This window comes from Mustela nigripes, chromosome 1 (genome assembly GCF_022355385.1).
Source record: "Mustela nigripes isolate SB6536 chromosome 1, MUSNIG.SB6536, whole genome shotgun sequence".
NCBI lineage: Eukaryota > Metazoa > Chordata > Mammalia > Carnivora > Mustelidae > Mustela > Mustela nigripes.
In genome coordinates, this window is record NC_081557.1 from 246,995,116 (window position 1) to 247,021,885 (window position 26,770).

Sequence of the window (26,770 nt, forward strand, 5' to 3'; positions counted from 1 at the left end):
CCCGATGCAGGGCTCGACCCCAGGACCCTAAGATCATAGCCTGAGCCGAAGGCAGACCCTTAACAACTGAGCTCCCAGGCTCCCCTAAGTCACCAGTGTTTTATTTTACCAAGTAAAAACTTTTAAAAAGAAATCCTGCCATCTACTTTCACTATCTTTTTATCTTGGCACTGAAAGAAAAAATACAACTTCGAACTTCTAAATTGAATACATTTCCCTTTGTGAGAAACTCTCTACCATCATTTTATTTGTTTCTTAGAGACGTAGGCCAGTAAAAAACATCTTTGCATTTGGTAATCACTGATCTGGTGCACGCTGTTTATGATATAGCTTTCACCTTAGTACTTCCACAGAGCTGTATTTTAATGAAACTTGAAATGCATTTTTTTAAAGATTTTATTTATTTATTTGACAGAGAGAGATCACAAGTAGGCAGAGAGGCAGGCAGAGAGAGAGAAGGGAATCAGGCTTCCCGCCAAGCAGAGAGTCCGATGTGGGACTCAATCCCAGGACCCCGAGATCATGACCTGAGCCAAAGGCAGAGGCTTAACCCACTGAGCCACCCAGGTGCCCTTGAAATGCATTTTTACTTAATACTTACTTCTTACTATATATACACATAGTAGAGTAATATTTTTAACAGTTGCCTAGATTCTTCTGGCTCTTCTAGATCTTCTTACACACTCAGCTTCCATTGAAATTATAAACTCTTACCTATAATTTTTTACATTTACGAGCGATTTGTATATCTAAGAAGATCTTCAACTAGAGACTCAGGTCAGTTATGCTGATCAGCATTCTGATACTGAAAACAGGCAGTCAAATTAAGGCTAATGAAATTGAGAGAGTATTTGCATAAAATGTATGTATTTAAAAAGTTCTTTTGGTTGTCTTTTGAAAGGTTCAGCTTGAAAGGATAACTCTGCTCTGCCTTTTTGTCCCCCTTGGGTTCTACAGAGACCTCATTATTTTGTACATTGTCTTTTGCAATATGATGAGAACTGATTACACACTGAACTAAAAGTACAACCGGAAAAAACTGAGATTGTGGGGGTTTTGCTATATGCTTAAGCTTGGGAATTTTTCTTCCAACATGTATTTATAGAAACATGGTAAAATAAAGTCTGTGAAATATACCACCAATATTCAGTTCATTTCACAAAAGTTGTTTCCTTAATCATGTTTCGCAATTTCCTAAACATAGGTTAATCTGTAGTTAAAAGTTTAGAAAGACTTATGATCATTTAAGATGAGTTTTTGTGATGTTTGTTGAAACTTTCTCAGACTTTTTTTCTTTAAGAAAACAAAAATAAGCGTGCCATAACACAGAAAGAACGAGTTCCCAATTCTTGAGAATTTAGTTACCATTTGTATCATTTCTGTTTGAAAATCAGTTAGAGTGGTTAAGAGTACGATGGTGGAGCCAGATTTCCTGGATTCAAAACCCTGACTCTTTACCTCCTAGCTGGGTGAACTTTAGCAAGTTACATAACCTCTTTGTGCCACAAATTCTAGTACTATATACAGTAACGAAAATTTATAATTTACTAAGTTTGTAGAAAATGCGTCTGTCTTAGATTAATTTGGACAAAACCTACTGTAATATTTTTAATTATGTTAATAATAGAGTTTTGGTATTTTTAAAAAATATTTTATTTATTTATTTGATTGAGAGAGAGAGAGAGAGAGAGTGTGTGTGTGTGTGTGTGTGTGTGTGTGTGTGTCTGAGTGTGTGTGAGAGAGAGAGAGACCGGATGGGAGAGGGAGAGAGAATCTGAAGCAGACTCCATGCTGAAGACAGAGCTCAACACGGGGCTCAGTCCTACAACTGCAAGATCATGACCCCAGCCAAAACCAAGATCAGACACTTAACCAACTGAGCCACCCAAGTGCCGAGTTTTGTTATTTTTTAAATGAGGAGGAAAGTACTTTACAAGGTTATTGTGAACATTAGAATTTATATACATAGAGAGAACACTTCGAGCATGACAACAGGCATTCAATAAATTGTTATTGTTATTAATTTAGTACTTAAATTGTGTATCATTAAGTTATTTATAATAAAATATTTTAAATTTAAATTCAATTTAATTAACATATAGTATATTATTAGTTTCAGAAGTAGAATTTAGTGATTCATCTAGTTGCATACAACACTCAGTGCTCATTCCTTTAAGTGCCTTCCTTAATGCCCGTCACCCAGTTACCCTACCCCCCACCCTCAGTTTTTCCTATCGTCAACATATAATAAGAAACTTTAAACAATGTCTTAATTTTTTTAATATATAAAGAATAAAGTTGTGTGCACATGAAAGTGCTAGAAGTGACCGTAACTTATATTAGTGATTGAATTAAACAGTTAATGTAATTTTCCTATTTTCTATAGTTATTTTAGAACAGTTTCTCTAAAATGAAATCTTCTGTTAGCACTAATCACACTTACTCTATCTAAATAGTAATGGTTTGAAGGTAATGATGTTCTTCGTATTAGAAGGCAAATTTTCCGTTGATGGTAATCTTAAAATGCTGTTTGCAAAAGAGCTTTGAATAGTAGCATGTGAAAGAGCTTTATAAACTGTAAAATCCTCTATGAACAATAATTAGTTCTTCCATTTTTAGGGGAGGAGAAGGTTTTTAATTGAAGAACTTTCCTGACACTAAATTAAGTAATATAACTTAACATGTAATGGCCTGAGTTGCAAAAGAACATAAACAGTAATCAGCCATGCAAAAGAGAATGTTCACATAGGTCCGTGCTCCCCTATCCAAAATTCTTGGGATGTTTTTAGAATTTTTCAGATTCTAGTAAGTAATATAAGTAATATAGTAATAAAGTAATATAGTACACATTCTAAATATTACATAGCCACTCCAGGAGGCGGCTGGAGTAGGGCCCTGTGATGAAGCACACAATGTTCCTACAGCAAAAAAAGATGAATAGTCATTCCAAATTCTATAAATAGCCTCACATCAGTTCAGGTCAAGTTTTGCCACTAAAATAGATTTGGTACCTAATTTAAATGGAGGTTTGAGAGTTTTTTGTATATTAGAATTGCTAAAAGGGATTGTAGACCTATGTACGTAGTGTACCTCGTATATAACATCTATAATAGCTGTGAACTTGTGTTGCCTCGCCATTTCTGGTTCTTATTTTGAATTGGTCTAGTTTTCTGATAATTTTCTGCTGTCTCTGGTACAGTTTCCTAAGTAGGTACCAGTAATCTTAAGTAATATCAGTAATATTAATCTTTGGGGGTTTTTTATGTAATCTTAATCTTAGACATATATTGATTGGAGCGCCTGGGTGGTTCAGTCAGTTGGGCATCTGCCTTCAGCTCAGGTCATGATCCCAGGGTCCTGGGATTGAGCACCAAGTCTGGCTCCCTGCTCAGCGGGGAGCCTTCTCCTTCTCCTTCTGCCTCTCCCCCTGGCTTGTGCTCTCTCACTCTCTCGCTCAACTAAAATAAAATCTTTTAAAAAAGAAATACATTGATTATTCTACATAGTTTTATATGGAATTTCTAAATGGATCCTTATTTTTCTTTTTTCTCTCCATTTTCAAATTGGGTATATAACCTTACAAGAAGAAAATTCTCCCAACAGGCTGATTTGAAAGCTTTAATGAAAAAGGTACTCAAGTAACAATGGTTTTAGTACTTGGCATGTCTTATTCTCCTGCCTTTCTTGCTCTAAAAGTACTTCTCAATTGCTAGAGAATTCTTCATTGCCTTAAACTAAGAATTTTTTCTGGATACTCTGTAGTTAAATTGCTTAAAAAAATCCATAACCACCAAGTTCTTACTTTGTCTATGTAGTAAAGCATATAAATTAGATAGAGGAAAAAAACCTCTTTTAACTTAAAAGAATTTAAATTCAGGGGCACCTGGATGGCTCATTTGGTTTAGCATCTGACTCTTGATTTCAGCTTAGGTCATGATCTAAGGGTCATGAAATCAAGCCCCGCATTGGACTCCTCGCTCAGCACCACAGTCTGCTTGAGATTCTCTCTCCCTCTGCCCTTTACCCCATGCTGAATAAATAAATAAATAAATAAAATCTTTAAAAAATAAAAATAAAAGCGTTTAAATTCAGGATATTGGGGCGCCTATGTGGCTCAGTGGGTTAAAGCCTCTGCCTTCGGCTCAGGTCATGATCCCAGGGTTCTGGGATCGAGCCCCACGTCAGGCTCTCTGCTCCACAGGGAACCTGCTTTCTCCCCTCTCTCTCTCTGCCTGCCTCTCTGCCTACTTGTGATTTCTCTCTCTCTGTCAAATAAATAAAATCTTTAAAAAATAAATAAATAAATTCAGGATATTTATAAGCTAATCTATGTCAGCTAGTATAATACATATATAATTAGGTTTAGGTAACTTTACTAGGAAATGAGTTAATGAGTGCCAAAACTCACTTCCTGTGTCATTTTAACAAAATGCTAACAAGTAAGTTTTAACTAAGCAAATTAGATTGAGTCAGAATGAACATCAAATTAGTCCATCTCTTTCCTTTTCCTTATTCTTGGGAATTTATATTTTCAAGGAGAATATACTCCTTTAATCTTTCAGTTCCTCATCTCTTAGATACTGGCTTTGAGTTCATGACGAATATTGACCAAGTAGCAGAGAGCTAGATTATTTCCAGAGATGGCTGGGAAGATTTTTAGTGTGTGTTTGTTTGTTTGTGTGATTGGTTTTTAGATACCAATAACTAGTAAGCATTTACAGTTTTTGAATCTGGTTAAAATGATTTTGTTAGATATGTTTTTAAAAGAAAATGGAAGCGAGACTCACATGACTGAGGTTCCACTTCTTCCCTCCAGTGTGACCTGAGAGAATCACTTAACCCTTTAAGTTTCCACTTCTTCTAGAAAATAAGGTAATTGAAACAGATAATCTTCCAGGCCTATATTTTTCAAAACAAAAGTTAGGATGCATCATCTAAGACTGACTGATAACTCATAAGTTTATTTACATAAAAACCTTGTCAAGGTTTTAAAATAAAATCTCATGTAGTTATTTAACAAATTCCCAGAAAAACTAAAATGACACTGTTATTAAGTATTATCCAGGAAAGCCCAGGATATCGTCATCTGTAGTGCTTCATAGTTTTAAAAGTTTATATCCTGTGTGTTCTTATCTGTTGTTTTAAATATTGTAAACTCTAATAGTAGAAATACCATAGATGTAGACAGTTTGTTTTGAATGACTTTCCTATTTGATGTCTTTCTCAGTACAGTTGTATCATGAGGTTGATTCGCTTAGTAAATAGTAAAATGATACGGTATGGGAGAGACAGCCTTGATTAAAACATTCATTTTCAGCTTCCTTAGAAGATGAAATGGTTAGTTGATGTATCCCAGAGTGCCATTCTTGCATGTTTATGATTATTTTATGGTGATGGTATACAGTAGATTTCACGAGATGATGAAAGAAGCCAAGTAAGTACTCAGTTTTTAATCCCTCTATCTTCTTTTGCTCTTCTTCGGCTGCATTTGGTCACCGTTTATTTAGAATTTTCAGTTACAGCATGTGTTTCTTTTACTGTCAGTGTATTTATTTACTTATTTACTCACTCTAGGGTCACGATCAGAGTTCAACTCTTGCTCAGCACTCTGTGGAACTGGCTTTGCCCAACCATCATCCATTTCACAGAGACTTGCTTCGATACGCCAAGCTGATGGAGTGGCTAAAGAATACAGATTATGGAAAATATGAAGGACTGACAAAGGTATGAGTTTGATATCAGTTACTCACTGCGTGTGGAACGTAGTCTTCTAGAAGCAAGATGTCCTGTATTCAGTTCCCCAAGTAACATTTGAAGTACTGTAGTACTTTCTTAGCAAAGCAGAAACTACTTTAATTTCTGAGTGCTCATTAACCAGGCAGGACATTTATTTTATTTACTTGGGTAAGGAAGAGCTTAATTTCGAACTTCATTACTAGTGTAGTAATGGGCCATACTGTGGCCTTAACCATCATTCAGTTTAGTTTAATGCAATATTTACCTCCTGCATTTTTTTATATGCATTATAGAAACTAGAGACTAGATGATGTATAAGTGAGGTGTTTGCCCTCTAAAAATGGATAACCCATTCGATGAAGCAAATACAGAGTACCTCTTTATTAAGCAAGCATTTCACTATTCCAGGCACATGGGCCCTAACAAACAACCCCTACTTCTAAAGAGCCTTACATCTGACAAGAACAATTATACTTAAAACAGTCGGGAAAACATTAAGTGCCAAACTGAAAATGAGTTTAAATGCATGGCAGTTATAGAAAAGAGCAATCCATGTTCTAAAGCCATGGGGGAAATCTTTAGGACAGAAATTGGAATTGAATTGAGGTTTTGTTTTTGTTTTTGTTTTTTTTTAAGATTTTATTTATTCACTTGACAGAGAGAGATCACAAGCAGGCAGAGAAACAGGCAGAGAGAGAGGAGGAAGCAGGCTCCCCACTGAGCAGAGAGCCTGATGCAGGGCTCGATCCCAGGACCCTGGGATCATGACCTGAGCCAAAGGCAGAGGCTTTAATCCACTGAGCCACCCAGGCACCCCTTGTTGAATTGAGTTTTAAATAATGAATGGGATTAGATAAACCAGAAAAAAGAGAAAGGGCATTCCGGGGATGAGGAGCAAGACATGCAGACAAAGGTGGAAAATACGCCCTTTTGTCAGGACAATGGAGTATGGAGGCCCATGAAGCAGAAATTTCATATTCTGGAGCAGTGAGAAATTATGTTGAAAAAGATGAGCCTTGAGACCTAACAGCATTCCTCATACATGGGAAAAGACTAGATGAGGCAAATTCATTAAGAACCTAATATAATATTCAGATGAAATGAAATCTGAACCAGGAAGATAGTGGTAGGAATAGGGAATAGAAACCAAAAGATAGACTCCAGGGATGGAAGGGACAGGATGATGCCAAACTTTCTAGACTTGGAGACTAGAAGAGCAGTGGCAGCAACATCAGCAGTTGGAGAAGATGAGTCATTCATTCATACACGAATTTACCGAGCACCTGTTGTATTCTAAGTAAGTGCTAGAGATACAGCACGGAAGGAAATAGGCGAATGCTTGAGTTTTCATAGCGCATGTTTTGGTGGAGGAAGACCAACAAAAAAGTCTTATATGGTAGGTTAGAAGGTACTACTGAGTGCTCTGGAGAAAATAAAACAGGGAATGCTGGGACTGGGGGAAGACTATAGTTTGAGATAAGGCATCATGAGAAGATAACATCTGAGCGTAGATTTTTAAAATGAGCAAGGGTGTGGGGTGCCTGGCTGGCTCAGTCAGTAGAACATTCCACTCTTTGATCTCAGGGTTGTAAGTTCCAGCCTCATGTTGGGTGTAGAGATTACTTAAAAATAAAATCTTAAAAAAATAAATAAGCAGAGTTGAGCAGGGGGAGTTTCTTTGGGGAAAGCGTTCCAGGCACAGTACAGCTGTCCTATGGCAAGACCATGCCTGTGTACTGGGGGAGCAGCAAGGCACTATGGTTGGAGCACAGAGGACCAGGAACAGGACCTTAGAAAGAAGGTAGGGGAGGTGAAGTGGGGGTGGGGCGGAGCAGATCTGGAAGGGACTGTGTACCCCCGGTAAGGACTTGGCTTTTACTGTGAAGGAGATAGGGGAAGGGGTTTTGGTGGGTTGTAAGCAGTAGAATGACATGATCTGATTTAGCTTTAATAAATGGCCATTGTGGCAGGAAGCCATGGGTATAATACTTTTCTGGCATTTCTGCTATGACCTTTAGTATTGAAATTGACCATGTCACTTTGGGAACTGAAGAATTGCTACCTAATTCCAAAATATAAATAGCAGTATTTATATATCAGATGTAAGAGCAGTTTACTTAAAATTCTGAAATACCCTGGAAAACGTGAAATCTTCTAAGTTTTTATGAATTTGGAGTTTAAAACTAAAAAATTTAAGTAAGGCATAAGTTATTTTAATAATTAGTAATAATTCAATTATGTGGACAATATGACCTTAAAAGATGTTCTCGAATTGGAAAAAGGGACGTATTTTGTTTCTTAGAATGAAAACAAAAATATTGAAATTGTTAATATAAAAGCCCTTCCCCTTAACCCATATGCTTGTGGCAAAAAATTTTCTAACAGAATTTAGATAGCAAAATCATCTTATTTTTCGCTAGTTTTGCTAGCCAGAGTTTTTCCCGGTTTTATTTAAAAAATGGTGCTCTCTTTCAGAGTGTTTTATAATGAAGCTTATTCTCTCTCAGGAAACTAATGTTTATACATGAACCCATTTTATCTTCATACTTACTGAAATAATTATTATAACTTCTCCTAGTGTTAGGTTCATACTTCCTGAGAAGGCAGAGAGGATTAGGTAGAAATTTATGAGAACTATGATGATAAGAAAAAAAGCAGGTCGTGCATGCCTATCAGTGTATCAATTTGAACACATTTGGCATAAGGACATTCTTGTATATCAGTCTTTATGTGTTTCAAAGTGCCTTTGCCCACTTAAAGTAAGATCTGATCCCTTTCCTTCTAAACTGAGATCATAAGAAAGGGGACACTAAACCTTGGTAAAAATAAATAATATTTTAAAGTATAATTTTCAAAATGTTTTTCAAAAAGAATATAAGTATTCTGAGGTATTTATGTATATATCTTATCTGGTCAGTTATTTTTAAGATTACTTTTGTTCCTCAGAATTAGTCTTTTAAGTGTTCTGCAACTCTACTGTTATGTTATATTTTGTTTTGTTCTGTTTTGTTTTCATTCAACAGAATTCTGATTTGGAGATATCTTAAGGAAAAATATTTACAGTACTGGAATTCTTTGCCTTTTGAAGTTTTAGGAGGATTAATATTTTGAATAATTAAACATTATTATATCTCCTTAAGAGTTTTGTGCCAACAAGTGCTTTGTCCCTTAGTGAATATTCAAATAAGTAAAATAATCAATAAGCTTTTTGCCTAATTGTGTTCTCAGTGAGTATTATTGCCCTATCTTTATATATAATGCAGTATTCATGAATGTAATTTAAGTAAAGAAAGAAGATGATAGCCAAGCTAGCAATGATTTATGGACTCATTCTCTGCTCACAGTATAGTTTTGATTGACAATATTAATGAGCTTTTTAAATGAAATTGACTTATTTCCCAGGAATGTTACTTGATCCTGTGGCTTGAACTTTTGACAGACTATGTATTTTACCTCATAATCTAATTTGGTTGCTGAAGTCATCAAAAACAGGAATTTGACTAAAAAGGAAGAAGGAAGAGAGGAATGAAAGAAGGAAAGAAAGAAGGAAACAGACGAGTACTTCTTTAGTAAGAAATAATAACAAAATGCTGTTTGCACTGGATTGGGTGTCCGTAGCTCTCCTGCTTTCTGGCAGGAAAGAGAAAAGTCTTCTTCTGTTCAAGGGATAAGAATCACTAGGCACTGCCTAGCTGTGCTTCTAATCTAATCTAAGCAAAGCCCAAAGTTTTAGTATACATAATTAGAGTTTAGGGAAATAGATCAACTGCCCAGATTCCTTCCTCCCCAGGACTACAGCCCCAATCCATGGCTCTGGATTATTCGTGTAGGGCAGTTAAGAATAGAGATGTTCCATCCATGCTTAGGGAGGAAATGAGCTTTCCTCTCCCATTAATTTCCTTCAAGATTACTCAGACGTCTCCTTTCAACCCCCGTTCTGCATTTGTGGAATTTACCCATTTGTGTAAAGAAAAAGTAGAATATAGAGTTCTTGGTAAGACTGCACAGTCAAAACAATGAAAGTTGAAAAGACTGCCTGAGACAACAGTATTTAAACTCTTGATAGTTAAATGTAAGGTGCTTATACAAGGTGCTAAGCTCCTTCTAAGAGACATTCTTCAGAATTTGGTAAATGAATGAACTGATGGTTACACCTCTGTGGCCTCGCCCACCAATGAGTTCTGTTACGTAGCTGGAAAAAGGTTTCTAGTCATTCAAGTTGCATTGGAAAAGGGGGTGATTTTCAATAGTCTGCTCACGTTACTGTTTTCTAGATACCAAAGAAGCTGTTTTCACATGGTTTAAATTGCTTGGGTGGTAATGTGCACTTTAGACAATTTTGGTATTGGAATGCAGTCTGTTATGTTGAATGATTTGAGTAGAAACCACCGATGAAGATTTCACAAATTATGTGAAACTGATTTTCTGTCTGTCAACTCTTCACTGATTTGCAGTGATAATATTTTTTAAAAGATTTTATTTATTTAATTGACAGAGATCACAAGAAGGCAGAGAGGCAGGCAGAGAGAAAGAAGGGGAAGCAGACTCCCTCTGAGTAGTGAGCCCGATGCAGGGCTTGATCCCAAGACCCTGAGATCATGACCTGAGCCAAAGGCAGAGGCTTAACCCACTGAGCCAAAGGCAGAGGCTTAACCCACTGAGCCACCCAGGCACCCCTTGACTAAGTTTTCTTACAGAGACTATGTGGGAAATATATATGGCCTACAAATTGAAAAACCAAGGATCTTTATGTTTCATCCAAATATATTTTATAAAGAAATATCTATGAACTAAGAAAATCAGTGGTAAACTATGAGTCAGGATACAAATATTCATATAATATATACCCTTTGAAAGGTACACTTGATGTTTAAAGCAACATAAACCTGCTCTAAAGCTGCATGTATTGGGGTGCCTAGGTGGTTCAGTCAGTTAAGTGTCTGCCTCTGGCTCAGGTCCTGATCCCAGGGTCTAGGGATTGAGCCCCACAACAGGGAGCTTCTCCTTCTCCCTCTGCCTCCTGCTCCCCCTGCTTTTAAACTCTCTCCCTGTCTGACAAATCTTTAAAAAAAATTTTTTGAAAGTGAATATTAATTTGAACTAATAAGGAAGCAGAAGTTTAGATCCCAGGATAAATTTAAAAGAATAGCGAAGTACAGTGGATTTATTTACATCTCGTCAGACTATGTATGGCATTTAACTTAGGACTTGGTAAAATGCATGGTTTCCCACTAGTGAATAATCCTTCCTGAGAGCATAAAATATTTTTATGTGATAATAAGCAGATATGATGAAGAAATGAGTTTGTATGCTAAATTATAGATGAGATGTTTCCATTTGAGCTAGAATAAATCTAATTTGTTTGTAAAAAGTAATTGTGAAAACTGTAAGATGTACTAGTTATAATTAAATTCTTATTGAAAATAACTTATTTTGGAATATCTAAATACCCTAAGCTTATTGAAAGATTATTTTTTAAGTATATTTTTTAAATTTTTTTACTTTTTTAAAAGATTTTATTTATTTGACAGAGAGGGAGATCACAAGTAGGTAGAGAGGAGGGGGAAGCAGGCTCCCTGCTGAGCAGAGAACCCAACACAGGGCTCGATCCTACAACCCTGAGACCATGACCTGAGCCAAAGGCAGAGGCCCAACCCACTGAGCCACCGAGGCGCCCCTTGAAAGAGTATTGAAAATAGCCAATTTGATATGCCTTACTACCCTAAGTTGGGAGGGGACACTGACACTGAATGTGCCCCTTTGTTGCCATTGACGCTGTTGGTGTGATTGTTTTTAATAGCAGCATGGCAATATGGAGGAAGTTACAAAGATTCCCATTTTCTTTGGCCCTGTATTTCCATCCTTAGGAAATGATTCCAAGAAAACAATTCATTAAAGATGAAAAGGTTATTGTAACATTGTCTATCATAGTAAAACATTGAAACCACTTAAGTGGCCTCTGCTAGGGAATTGATTTGCTGAATTGTGGTATATCAACAAAGCATAACACTGTACAGTCATTAAAGTGTGAGGCTGGAAAAACATGATTGCTCAGACCCAAAAATGCTATACAATAGGATTGCAACTCTATTTGAAATCGATGAAAGAAAACACATAAAAGTGAAAATATAAGTGTGATTATATTCGATTTTATATTTTTATAAGTTGCTGTTTTGATGCCTGTTCTTTTTTATTTTTTAAGACAGAAAACAGCCAATTTTTTTATCCTATGAAATACCTCAGGATTTTAGACCAGAAAATTTAAAGCAAGCACGAAGGCTTTGGGGGGACCGAATTGTTATATTTGTTTAATTAATAAGAAGTACCTGTTACTTTTATTTTAAGAATTACATGGATTATTTATCACGACTATATGAGAGAGAAATTAAAGATTTCTTTGAAGTTGCAAAGATCAAGATGACTGGCACAACTAAAGAAAGCAAGAAGTTTGGTAAGCTTAGACACCTCAGTTCATTGTTTTCTTTTCTATTCTATTCTATTAAAAGTGGTTTTATTTATGACAAGTCTAAGACATTTTAGAGCGAGGTGGAAGAAGATACGGTAGAATTGATGAAAAAGTAAGTCTAATGTGTTGGTTTGATTTATAGTTATTTCACAGAACAAATGTTTATATTTGTTAAGTACAGCTTTTACCAGAATTCTCTAGTAAATGAATCTGACAGCAATTGTGTATTCATGCCATAAAGGAAAGCATCTATTCATAAGAAAAGCAGTTGACCAGAGAATGAAGTGCAATCTGGTGGAGAAAGTGTTAGGCTCAGAGACAAGTTGAGAGTTGAGTTTCCGACTTCCTAAAAGGCCTTCTGTAGCAGTTGGTGGCAAGTCATCGATCTCTTAAGTCATTGCTCTTTACAGGGAAATGGAAAGTAATTCCTGGCTTCTTACTTCTCACTGGTTATTTTGAATCAAAAAGAAAGTTTGTGTTTCCTCCCCGGTCAAGGGGCTATAAAAATGTCCTCCAAATTTCTCCTGGGATTATACCTTATTTTTCCAAAGGGATATTTTCCAAGCATGCTATTTTTTGTTGCTTCAAAGTATGTTAAGCGGACAGAAACGTGATTTGAAAAGATAACCAGTGAAAGTCTCAAGTTGCGAGGAAGGTGATTTGCCGAGGCCACATTCTGCTCTTGCATGTGTACCCATCTCTGGAGTTCCTTTTGGATGGAGTTCTGTAACTACTCAAGTCAAAACCTGGCCTTAAATGGCTACAATGTGTACTCCTCAGTGTGTCTGCCTAGTTTCCCTTTAGACCAATGAGTTTAGCATTTGCTTGTTGAAAGGAGCCTATGCCCTAAGCATCTTCTGGTAATCAGGAAACAGGATTGAAATTGATAGCACATCTTTCCGTTCTTTTCCTTTAGGACAGAGAAGACTGTCTTTAGTGGGTAATTATTTAGTAATTCACTGTTGTTGTTGTTATTGTTGTTGTTTTAATTCAACACTAATATATTGATTATGCTAGTCCAGACTGTTGAAATGTTTTGAATCTGTGTACACGTATGTTACACTTAGGTAAAGATACTGATAGGTATCTTGGGACCATAGGCTTTTGGAAACAGAAATGCTAACTCATCCTAAAGGTTAATTGTTCTGAAACAGCAGTGTGTTTATATCCTTGTTAATGTTTCACTGTGGGTATGTTATGCTTTTTTTTTTAAGTAAGCAACATATTAATTCAGTTACATGTTTAATGTTTTCATTTAGTATATTTGTCACCACTTGTTAGTGAACCATTTTATTTTGAGAGAACTCTTCCAACAGAATATGAAAACTGGAGGTAGAAAGGAAATTTTCTAAAATTATCTCCTTAGGAGGCTGTTAATCTCAGTATCATAATAGTTTATCAAGCCTAAGATTCATATTGAGATAAATGACATAACAAAAATGTAATTTAAAACAAGTACAACACTATCTTAATGGTATCATTGCATTAACCTGAAAATTAATTTTTTTCTTTTTCTCCCTCTTGGGAAGTTCTTAAATTATCTTATTTAAAATAGTTTTAAATTAGAAGTTTAGAAGGCACTTTTATAGTTTTAAAATAGCATTAAAATCACATTTCTTTCTATGTATAAAATAATAGCAGGAGAGTAATTTGTGATGGTTGATGGCACCAGAAAATCATAGTTTCAGTTATCTTGATAACATCAACTACAAAAGAAGAAAGACTAAATAGTAAACAGAATTCAGAAGACAAGTTAAAACAGATGATTTAAATTCTAAATAAGGTAGAGTGAAATTTTTTAAAAATATCTTTTCATTCAAATTGGGTTTAAATCAACTTTTAATAGTAATATAATTAAAATAGAAACTTGAAATTTTGGAAAGATAACTTGTCCATGAATCAAAATGAAGTAATTATAAATAAAATCTAATTTTGTTTTGTTTTTTTAAAGATTTAATTAATTCAGTTATTTGACAAAGAGATCACAAGTAGGCAGAGAGGCAGGCAGAGAGAGAGGAGGAAGCAGGCTCCCTGCTGAGCAGAGAGCCAGATGTGGGGCTGGATCCCAGGACCCTGAGACCATGACCCAAGCCGAAGGCAGAGCTCTAACCCACTGAGCCACCCAGGCGCCCCTAATTTTGTTTTGTTTTTTACTTGCTCTGAAAATTCTGGGTCATAGATGCTAATACGAATAGAAGGTCAGAAATGTATAGTCAATATTCAGGGGAATACTCTCTTTTTGAACCACTTTGACTCAACTTTAACATCACTTTAGCTCAGGTCATTTAGAATAATGTTGAAATACCAGCAGACATCTTTTCTTTGTAATAAGATCTTTAGTAGATAATTGCCTTTTTTAATTAATAGGTTTACCTTGATAAACTCAGAGACATGGAGTTTTCTCCCCAAGAATAATACTTTGGTGGAGTTTTTCCCCTTGTGTTCTGCAAATATACTTAATGAAATGGCAGGCAAAGAAATTTAGAAATTATTTTTTAAATCACCGATTTTTTCTTTCTATAGCTATAATAACACTACACACACATGCATATTATTTTAGGACCTTAACATATGCATTTATATAATTACTGCCTCCCTTGTATTTAAAATTTTAATAGTTCCAAAATTTTAATAGTGGTATGTCAAAATTGTTTTTCAATGTGTTGTTCCAGTAAACTAAGAATCTTGTTGATTCCAAAAGGAGTCTTGAATACAAGACCAAGTTCAGTGCTGGCTAGAAAATTTATTTAATAAATACTGATTATTATATAATAAGCACTGCTAAGTACTGAGAATGCAACAGTAAGCAAAGACCCTACCTCATGAAGTTTACAGTCTAATGGGGATTATTTAAAGATACTTAAAAGGTTACCTGAACGGGTGCCTAGGTGGCTCAGTAGGTTAGGCATCCAACCCTCCATCTCAACTCAGGTCTTGATCTCAGGTTCATGAGTTCAAGCCCCACGTTGGGCTCCATGCCCAGTGTGGAGACTACTTTTAAAAAATATATATTTATACACCTTTATTGGGTACGAAAAAAAAAAGGTGTATAAAGTTCAGGCTTTGCTCGTACCAATATTGGGTACGAAAAAAAAAAGGTGTATAAAGTTCAGGCTTTGCTCTGAAGCTGGTGAACTTAGTATAGTGACACCTTGAGGCCACTAGGAGGTACTGTTCAGATTGGCCCACTAGTTGATCCAGCGTGATCCCTGCTTACCACTTATATCTCTAGATTTGGTGTTTCATTCTTCTTAAGCTTCACAAAGCTAGGGCTGCAAAGATGTACATATCCTTGGTATGACATGTCAGTAGCTTTTACTTGGGCTTTTGCCTTGAAGTTTGGTAGGGATGGTGACAGTTTGATACATTGTTCTCTGTATTTAAATTATTTCTAGGTTATAGTTATATTCCTTAATTTTCTCTTTCATTCTGTAAGTTCTTTCTTTGCCTTTCACATTAACTTCTAATTTGAGTTGAGAATGTTTCACAAGATGATCTCTACAATTGATCTGATAAATATTATATAGAGAGAAGTTTTAGAATAAAAGAAATGTCAAATGATCCCAAAAGAACTCAGATTCCTGTATTAAACCTTTTCCTTTGGCTTTAAGCCCTCCATCCACCCATCTCCTGATAATTAGTATTTTGATATCTAATTTTCATTCTAGGTGTTCATAAAGCCAGCTACTAAGTAGTTCAGGTTGACATTTTGAAATGATTTTAACACCCCCCCCATGTAATTTTTTATCAGATGTGGTCATAACATTATTCAGTACAGTGGAGACTCCTCTCAGGACTTTTCAGGGAGCGAGAATGTTGATGTGCTTAATATCTAAGTCTACAACTTCATTCTAATAAATTAATTTTTACTTGACCATATGATCTCACTCGTATGTGGAATTTAAGAAACAAAACGAACAAGCAGACAAGAAACAGACACTTAACTATAGAGGACAAACTGATGGTCCCCAGAGGGCAGGTAGGTGGGGGGATGGGTGAAATAGGGGCTGGGGATTAAAGAGTACACTTGTGATTAAAATAAAATAAAATAAAATAAAATGACTTTTAAAAATTTTAAAAATACTTTTTTCCCAGAAACCAAAACTTACAAATGTAGTCTTTTAAAGTTTAAGCGCACTAGCTCCATAAACTTAAAAAAAAAAAAAAATCACTTAAAAATGTTGGGAGAGGGGCCGACAAATAAGATATTTTTGCCTCTTTGAGTAACAACAAACATTAGACCAGTAAAGTTTTTTCTCTCAGAATTTGTCAAACAGTAGCTGACCAACTAAACATACGTTGCACCTCTTGTTACTTGATGCTCATGGTTCTTTGCATGTGTCTTTTAAACTAGAGCTTTAACTTCCTCTTGTGCATGGTTTGTGCAAATTGCAGTTTATTAACTTGTCTTTGTCTTTGATGCTTGCAACCTAATCCATCACAGCTACACTGCCTCGAAAAGAAAGTGCTGTCAAACAGGAAACAGAGAGTGAGTATGCTTAGTGTATTAGTAGGTATTCTCAATGCATGTTTGTTTAATGTCTAGAAATTAGTTTTTTGTCTTGAAAAAAGTTACATCCGAAAATATTTGATTGCTCTGAGTTGCCAGGTTCGGTGGAAGAAAACCAGCATGATGGTAGTGGTATGGCTACATTCAAAAAATGTAATTCAAAATATATGGTGGGTAATCAGAAATTATGAAAAGTCTTAACCATTAAACTTCTGTTTTCAGGCTTTGTTTAGAAACTATAAAAATTCTTACAAATATGGTCAGATTTTTGCATAATGAAACTAAGGTGTATCTTTAATTGTCCTTATATCTTCATCTGTCCCTTCTGACCATCAGCAAATAGCATAGGTTAACTGAGAAATATTTTAGAAGAATAAAAAAAATTATTCATTGTTTATATTTAATTCTGATTAAAAATATTACATTTTCTTGTAAAAATGGAAGCCTTTAATTCCTTGATGGATGTAGAATATTGTCCAGCCACATTGTTCTCATTTTTCCTCAAAGATGTCTCATATTATGCATTTCATGATGTATATATTACATATTAGTTGTATTTTAAGTATAACAAGTTTTCAGGTGGTTTTTTCCTCTTCATTTGTTTAGTTTTTAAAGAGCTGTAGATAATCAGTTCACTTACTGTAAAAAACAGTTTCTGGATTCAGGAATGTGTTAAGTTGCATCATACGTAATCTGCTCTTTGTAGGGCAAGAATGATGGCTTATTGGCAGTTTTGTATGGTTCAACCCAATATTTTCATTTAATGTGGAGGCGTGTAATATTAGGATATGGCCGATTTCTTCAGAAAGAGAAAATGTCATTAAAAAATAAAAATAAAAAAGACCTCATAGCTAGTACACCAAGGAGTCATTGGCCTTCATCCATATTTATATCTTTTGAGTAACTCAGGAAGGCAATCTTCATCTACTTTAGCCTAGAAATACTAGGCAACTTTGGTGGCACTGGGTAGGGTATAGATCATGCGATCCTTAAGACCGCTTTTGGTCCTATTCTGTAAATCTGTGTAGTTTTTGCTACTCCTTGCAGTATGCTCAGAAATAGGACACAGATGTTAATGAGAGAGCAGGACACGCTTCCGCACAGCCCATGTGGTCGATTTGTGTGATAACTGATATGAGCGCCGAATACGAAGACAGTAGGCGAGAGCCCTCATTCACACTATGGGTCTTTTATTCATGAAGGTCACAACTTTCAAAGTTTTATTATTTCTTAGGTCTTCATGGAAGTTCTGGGAAATTAACTGGATCTACTTCTAGTCTAAATAAACTCAGCGTTCAGAGTTCAGGGAATCGCAGATCTCAGTCATCTTCTTTGTTGGATATGGGAAACATGTCTGCCTCTGATCTCGATGTTGCCGACAGGACCAAATTTGATAAGGTAAAATAATATAACAAGTATGTCTTAAACATGAACATTTGTTTTCTAATAGCAGTCTGTTATTGCTTTAAGGGTGTTCCAGGATTTGGGCTATGTTGGCTCTCTGAATTAACCATATGTTTCAAATTCTGAATCCGAAAAAAAAAAATACTATTCAAATGGCAACTGAAATGTGTATTATCAATTCATTGACATAACAACTTTATTAAAATTTATTATAAATCATTAAGAGCTTGTATCTTTAAGTTCCTTGAGCCAACTACAAAGTAAAGTGGAAATAACAGCTTTTATGAAGCTAAACTGTTCTCTGCAATGCATTAAGCTTAAAAAGTTTGTCTCTGTGTTCCTCTTTCCAGATTCCAAGTGAATAATTATTTTGAGTTTTTTTTTTTTAGGTGTGTCTGGCCCTGTTAAGCCTTAATACTTCTGCATTGTCCTATCAATCTTGGAATAATTTCTTTTGGGATTCTATTGAGATTATACGTAAAGCATCTGTGATCTCTCCTGAAAAGTGAATTAAATGTAGAAGATGTTTTTATGCGTTTGGTGCAGTTCATTTTTGTTTTCTTCAGATCTTTGAACAGGTACTAAGTGAACTAGAGCCCTTGTGTCTGGCAGAACAGGACTTCATAAGTAAATTTTTCAAACTACAGCAACATCAAAGTATGCCTGGAACTATGGTATGGCTCACATTTTTTTGTTGGCTAATATTTATGATCAGTAGTATAATTAGCCTAGTTAATTTATTGTCACAATTTCAACATCAGAACAGAAAAAGAAAAAATTTACAATGCAAGGATTTTTTCAGTATTTTTTGTCATATCACAAAATAATGAAAACAGTGATAGTTGGCTACTCCAGACATTTAGGTCTAAGACAATACTCCAAATTGTCTTAGACCTAAATAGCCTCTAAATTAGTAAGAGGGAATTGGCTGAATTTACTTTGTAAAAAATATTCTTCAAAAGGAAATTTTAGCATTTTAGTAGTCACCAAGAAAAAATACAATTTTCAAAGGAGAAAGATATATGAGTGCATATACCAAGGTCTAACAAAAAAAAGAAGAAAGAAAGAAAGAAACAGGCCCCAAATCTGAACCTTTCCTGTGCCTTTGTTACTAACTAGGTATGAGACCTTAAACCAATTATTTAATCCCCAGTTTTCCTTATCTATACAATGAATAATAACTGTTCAGCATGTCTCTCAGGCATAAATGTAAGAAAATAATATGAGATGCTCTTGCAATATTTTGAAAAACTTAAAAGCACAATACAAATAAAGTGATTTTTAAATTAAGGTCATCTTGGGTGGCTCGCTGGCTCAGTTGATAGAGCATAGGTCTCTTGATCTCCGGGCTGTGAGTTTGAGCCCCATGTTGAGCATAAAGCTTACTTGAAAAAAAGGTCATCTTAATATACAGAACCAATATATAAAAAGCAGTCATAAAATGAATTTTTTCTTATAGATGATGTTGATAGTAAATTTGCTTGTTAGCCTAAGAATTTTTAATAACATTTTTTAAATGCTAAAGTTTTATTTAAACGATTGATGAAATTCTTTAATTTTTAAAATTCTTTCTTAAAAGTTGTTTCTGTTTTTTTGAGCTTCCCTTCCCCTCTGAGCCTCCATCCAGTACCTTCTCTGTCCCTGCTTTCCCCTCATATGCATACACACAGGCACATCTTCTCAGCCCACAGTAATTCTCAGATAAAATCTAAGAACAAAACATTTCCTAACCATTCTTAAACAACATACTAAGTTATATAGTTTTATCAATAGTACTACCTTTAAAAATCATTATTTTTCATAATGTATTCTCTCCTAGGAATTTTAGGACTGAGCAGGCTTTTGCTATATAAACTAGTCAAATTGTTGGTCTTTTATTATGTAAAGTACCCGAATAATTTTTGCAGACTGAAGCAGAGGACCTAGATGGAGGAACATTATCCCGGCAACATAATGCTGGTGTGCCACCGCCTGTCTCATCTGAGTATGTGTTTGTTAATATCTGCTGTTTATCTGGGGAGGGGGACACTTAAAATTGAACCTCAAGGGGTGCTGGTTGGTGAGGAGCCAGATGATTCTGGTGATGTGACAGCCCTCAGAGTACTGACATGTGTGCCCAGTGTCTTCTCAAACGTCTTACTCAGTGAAAATTGGTCCTGTTGTCTGACTCTTCAGCTCTTTTTGGCTCGTAATCACAAAAAAGTGCAATCCATTTAGTGTTTGCTGGTAAGAAGTAGCATTTGAATTGTAGGGTATTTCTCAGAAATTACAAAGCACATTTCAGGATCCAGCTTTACAAATGACATGAAGTTATATTTTGAGTAATAAAACTTAACTTCAAAAAATATTTTTATGTTGGAAACTGCTGTAGAATAATTAGTTCATCCTATCTGGACGTTTTTCGTTGAAATGTGAAATTTTAGTCATTTTGTATATCTGCAGTGGATTAGAGTTAAAGATCAAGATATGAAACCTCTATAATCAATTCCCATATTTTGTTTGTTTCCTGAACAGGAAAGATATGATCCGTCAGATGATGATTAAAATATTTCGCTGCATTGAGCCAGAACTGAACAACCTGATTGCATTAGGAGACAAAATTGATAGCTTTAACTCCCTCTACATGCTTGTCAAAATGAGCCATCACGTGTGGACCGCACAGAATGTGGACCCTGCTTCTTTTCTGAGTACTACGTTGGGAAATGTTTTGGTGACTGTCAAAAGGAACTTTGACAAATGCATTGTAAGTTGTTTTTTTTTTCTTTTTTTAAATAACTTAAAGTTCTAATCATTGCAAAAAAAAAAACAGGTAAATATATTTAAATCAAGAGAGAACTAGGTGTTATATGCAAACAATGAATCATGGAACAGTACTTCAGACACTAATGGTATACTGTATGGTGACTAACACAACACAGTAATTTTTAAAAAAGAGAGAGGGATTTTCAGTTCTCCATTGAGTGTCTACTGTTCACATCCCTCAAAGCCCTGAAGCAGAGTGTTGGCTGCAGTTTATAGGCACAGAGTTGGTGGGATGCTACTATGCCAGCTAGCTGCCCTTCTCCACTGTGTGTGAGTCTTGGCAAATTGTGGTGTAAGTGGCATAGAGGCAGCAGCTGCTTGAGAGAGCCACTAAGTAACCCAAACCTCCTTTCACTGATTGGTGACCATAGGTCACATGAAACAACTGAAACTCTCATTTGGATTTATTGTTATCCTTCTTAAAATATGCTCTGATAAGAAAATTAGTTATTGGATCATTTTAATTGATTCTTTAAATTATTTAATTAGGTTTATTAGCTTGATAGCTTTAATTAATAATCATATTGTTTTATTTTAAGAATACATTGTTCTTTGGGGCACCTGAGTGACAAAGTCAGTTAAGTGTCCAGCTCTTGGTTTTTGCTCAAGTAATGATCCCAGGGACCTGAGATGGAGCTCCACATTGGGCTCTGTGCTCAGTGCAAGCCTGTTTGTCCCTCTCCCTCCCCATTTGCCCTCCCCCACCAAGATAAATAAATAAACCTTTAAAAAAATGCCTTAACTTGTACCCCTGGGGCTAATAATACATTATATGTTAATAAAAAATTTAAAATAATTTTTTAAATGCCTTTAAAAAAATAGAGAATACATTGTTCTTATAATAACTTCCAGCAATCGTTATGTTCTATTGGAAAGAAAAATCATTAATAATTTTATTTTGTCTAGGTTTTGGTAAACTTTTAGGTAGGAATTGGTCTGGGCCAGGTTCTAAAATAAAAGCTGAATTTTATTAATGTAGTTAGTATGTAAAGGTGGGTGTCTATCATTTGAATATTTCTACTGTGTAACCTCTGAGTCATATCCAGCTCTTGCATATCCATAAAACAATAGGAGATAAAAATATTAAGGGCAGTTAAAATCCACATCACTTTTGTACTTTTGAAAAACAATATTTATTGACTTTTTAAAATATAAAGGCAATCTGTGTTCATTATAGAAACTTAAATGTCACCTCAATAGGCTTGTTAATCCTCTTTTCTTACCACGTGACTTCACTTGACATTTGAAATATTATAGAATTTGACCACTTTAGACCTCTTGCCTCTCCCACCTTCTCCAGCAGTGATGCTAAACCTAGAGGGTCTGACTGCTAGCTGGGGGCAAAGGGCAAAGGAAGAGCTGCCAACGGCTGAGATAATGAGTCCCGTGTGACACAGCAGGAGAACTAAATCATGAGGACTCTACACTTCCAGACTCTGAAGGCTTTGTTGCTTTTATTAGTAAAATATAGCTGTGTGTAACACCTGTCAGTCCAACCGAAGCTAATTGTTAAAAGCATAGGATGGAGTGTCAGGTAAATAGAGATGTGGCTTCAGATGACGTGCTTATTACCACACTGTCTTACACAGAAGTGACACCTTACTAACTCATCGCTCATAACAGTGGTGCTGCTATTGCCGCCAGTGGTAATAATTCCTAATAGTTGATTAAACAATGTTCATGTTATTCTCAAGACCGAATAGTGGAAAAACAAAGTAAGTGAACTTAGACAAGGGTATGAACTCATTATTTTCTTATAAAATTACATGTATTTCTCATAAATTTACAAGTATTTCTAAAGGATCTGTCTTTTCTCACTAAAGGGACGTCTCTCTCTTATTTTAATTCATGTCTTCTCACAGTGTCTGATGGGTAGTATGTACTCAGTAAGTGTTGTATTTTGGTATTTGGGACAAGATTAGACCCTAAGGCGTACCTTGAAAAGGTAATAAATGAGCCTGTTTATATTGAGTCAGAAGCATGAATGTCAGATGACTGCAGAAAGTGGAACAGATAGCATCGGGTTTGGCTCTTTCATCTGGTGGCTAAGCTCAGAGCACCTGCTGTTCTTCAAAGAACAGGATTAAGAAAGCTAGCCCAGCCCAAGCTAAAACTAAAGTTAGAAAGTAAGTGACATGCTAAGTACTACCAAGGTAAGCTCTGCTGTCCCATATATTCTTATCTGCACTCAATTTGCTTTTCAGGATTCTTCACACTATAGTGATGTGGACTTGCCCTCTTAAACCTTTGAGAATGTTATGATTTGGTTACATTGCCGTGGGCAGAGAGCACAGTTAAGTAATTCAGTGATCTGTGCCTCGCACCCAGGTTCTAGTCTTAATCTCTGAATAACCTCTGTGTTGAGCAGTCAGCTGCAAATAACATATGAGTTGAGCTTGAGAGAAATTTTATTTGTGTAAGATTTAGTTCACCGATGGCTTTGTTTTGAGAGATAAAGCGTGCACGTGTGTGCAAGGTGGGGGGAAGGGGCAGAGGGAGAGAGAGAGAATCTTAAGCAGGCTCCACGGCCAGTGCAGAGGCCAGCACAAGGCGATCTCTCAACCCTGAGATCATGACCTGAGCTGAAACCAGGAAATCTGTTGCTTAACTGACTGAGGTACCCATGTACCCCCTGATGGCTCTTTTCTTAAACAATTGTATTATTTCTATTCTACCAGTTACAATGCCAGAACTGACAACTGTCATTTAGAATATTTCCTGTTGATGTTTAAGTATATTCAGGCTATAATTCTATCCTGTGCCTTTAAATGCCACACTGAACAAAAATCTTCATGCAGCTTAATAACTACTGAAGACCAGCATTCATAAATTAGTGCTTCCTGGGTACCAGGCACTGGTCTGAGCACCTTGCACACTTTATGTCACCTAAACTTGACACTGTCCTTCCTCCTACATCAAGTAGACTCTGAGGGGTTATGTTACTTTGCCCAGGTCAACAGTAAAAAGTGCTGGAATTAGTGTGCATACCCAGACCGTCTGGTTCCAGCACCTGCAGTATTACACTACCCTCTCTGCTGCATCCATTTTTTACTTTTCACAGTTATCGATACCAATGAAATGGAACACAGGGATACCTCAGAGAATCTTGAGGCTCAGTGGGCCCAAGCTCCCGCAGTAAAGTGAGAATCATAATGAAGCAAGTTACTGAAATAAAGTGAATTCAGATGAATTTTGTGTTTTCCCAGTACATATAAAAGTTTTGTTTATATGTACATAAGAGTACATAAAAGTTATGTTTATCATACTGCATATTTATCATACTGTCATAATCTGTTAGGGTTCAGTAGCATTTTGCCTAAAAAACAGTGTCCATAACTTAATTTAAAAATACCTTATTGCTAAGAAATGCTAACCATCATCTTAGCTTTCGGCGAGTTCTAAGGTTTTTGCTGATGAAAGTTCTTGACTCCGTGTTTTTGGCCACTGACTGATGAGAGTGGTGGTTGCTGAAGGTTAGGGTGGCTGTGGCAGTTTCTTAAAATAAGACAACAGGGAAGTTTGTCCCATGAATCGACTCTTCTTTTCTGTTTCTCTATAGCACGCAAAGCTGTTCAGTAACATATTACCCACAGCAGACCTTCTTTCAAAATTGGAGACTGTCCTCTCAAACCATGTTGCTTTGTCAGCTAAGTTTATGTAATATTCTAAATCAGTTGCCATTTCAACATTCTTCACAGCATCTTCATCGGGAATAAGTTCTATTTCAAGAAACCACCTTCTTGACTTACCCTTAAGAAGCAACTCCTCATCTATTGAAGTTTTATCATGAGATTGTAGCAATTCAGTCATATCTCAGACTTCACTCGTAATTCTAGTTCTTTCCCCATTTCTACCACATCTGCTGCAGTTACTTCCTCCCCTGAAGTCGTGAACCCCTCAAAGTCCTCCGTAAGGGTTAGAATCCTGTTTACATTATACTTTTGCCCTCTTCCCATGAAGCGCATATGTTCTTAGCGGCATCTAGAATGGTTAATCCTTTCCAGAAGGTTTTCACTATATTTTTCCCAGATACACCAGAGGAATCACTATTTATAGCAGCTTAGCCTTATAAAATACTTTTCTTAAATAATGAAACCTGGAAGTTGAAATGACTCCTGAATCCACGGGCTACAGAATGGATATTGTGTTAGCAAACACGTAACAGCATTAATCTTATTGTCCATATCCGTCAGAGCTCTTGGGTGACCAGGTGCATTGTCAATAAGCTGTCATATTTTGAAAGGAGTATTTTTTTTCTGAGTACTAGCTCTCAACAGTGAGCTTAAAATAGTCAGTAAATCATGTTATAAAAAGATGAGCTGTCATCCAGGTTTTGTTCTATTTATAGAGCACAAACAGAGTAAATTTAGCATAATTCTTAAGGGCCCTAGGATTTTTTGGAATGATAAGTGAACATTGGCTTCAACTTAAAGTCACCAGATGCATTAGCCCATAACAAGTCAGTCTGTCCCCTGCAGCTTTGAAGCAGGCATTGATAATCTCTGGCTATGAAAGTCCCAGGTGGCATCTTCTGTCAATGGAAAGCTGTTTTTCTCCATGAAAATCTGTTGTTTAGTGTGGCCACCTTTATGAATTCCCTTAGCTGAGTCTTCTGGGGAACTTGCTGCAGCTTCTCCATCAGCACGTGCTGCCTCACCCTGCACTTTGTGTTCTGGACATGGCTTCTTTCCGCAGACCTTGTGAACCAACATCTGCTAGCCGCCAGCTTTCCTTCTGCAACATCTTCACCTCTCTCAGCCTTCCCAGAATGAGTCAGGGCCTTGCTCTGGATTAGGCTTTGGTTGAAGGGAATGTTGTGGCCGGTTTGATCTTCTATCGTGACTGCTAAAACTTTCTCCATATCAGCAAGAAGTTTGTTTCTGCTTTCTTACAATTTTTGTGTTCACTGGAGTAGCACTTTTAATTTCCTTCAAGAACTTGCCTGTGCATTTACAACTTGACTTTGGTGCAAGAGGCCTAGCTTTCAGCCTGTCAGCTTGTGACATGTCTTCCTCCCTAAACTTCATCATTTTTAGCTATTGATCTAAAGCGAGAAACATGAGACCCATCCTTTGACTTGAACACTTAATTGGCCTCATGTCGATATTGTGTCTCAGAATAAAACTGTGTCTGGACCTAAGGAGAGGGAAAGAGAAGGGAGAATGGCTGGTTGATGGAGCAGTCAGAATACACACATTTATTGATTAAGGTTGCCAGCTTAAATGGGCACAGTTTGTGGCACCCCAAACAAAAGATCACTGATCACAAAGCACCATAACAAGTATAGCAATAATGAGAAAGTTTGAAATGTTGCCAGTTACCACAGTGTGACATGGAGGCATGAAATGAGCAAATGCTATTGGAAAAATGGTACTGACAGACTTGCCAATACAGGGTTGCCACAGACCTTCAATTTGTGTTAATAAATAAATAAATAATCAGTATCTGTGAAGTACAATAAAATGGGTGTGCTGTAGTAGGAAAGATAGTATTGAGTGGTTGACAGTACTCCCCAGGACTTTCTAATACTAATGCCTGTAGCCTACAAAGAATTACCTCTTTTTTTTTTTTTAAGATTTTTATTTACTTATTTGACAGAGATCACAAGTAGGCAGAGAGGTGGGGCGGGGGGGGGGGGGTGTGGAGCAGGCTCCCTGCAGAGCAGAGAGCCTGATGTAGGGCTTGATCCCAGGACTCTGGGATCATGACCTGAGCTGAAGGCAGAGGCTTTAACCCACTGAGCCACCCAGGTGCCTGCAAATAATTACTTTTCTAACCCACATGTCATATGATTTTCAAGTTACACTACAAAAATCATTTATGAGATTTAGGTAGAAGTAAAAATGTCCTGG

General features: G+C 36.2%; 1 protein-coding gene across 7 annotated transcripts in view; it reads left to right on the forward strand.

Annotated features, from left to right (window-relative positions):
* EXOC1 (exocyst complex component 1) overlaps positions 1-26,770 on the forward strand; it is a 60,150-nt gene that overhangs the window by 23,054 nt on the left and 10,326 nt on the right. For 4 of the 7 annotated variants that reach the window (XM_059384222.1, XM_059384235.1, XM_059384229.1 and 1 more), the window contains 7 exons: positions 5,575-5,724; positions 12,082-12,187; positions 16,647-16,691; positions 17,947-18,110; positions 18,683-18,790; positions 20,024-20,100; positions 20,631-20,859. In XM_059384222.1, the coding sequence (XP_059240205.1) occupies positions 5,575-5,724; positions 12,082-12,187; positions 16,647-16,691; positions 17,947-18,110; positions 18,683-18,790; positions 20,024-20,100; positions 20,631-20,859 (879 nt within the window). The remainder of the gene's footprint in view (positions 1-5,574; positions 5,725-12,081; positions 12,188-16,646; positions 16,692-17,946; positions 18,111-18,682; positions 18,791-20,023; positions 20,101-20,630; positions 20,860-26,770) is intronic. The other 3 variants (XM_059384232.1, XM_059384251.1, XM_059384258.1) reach the window with 1 other exon arrangement.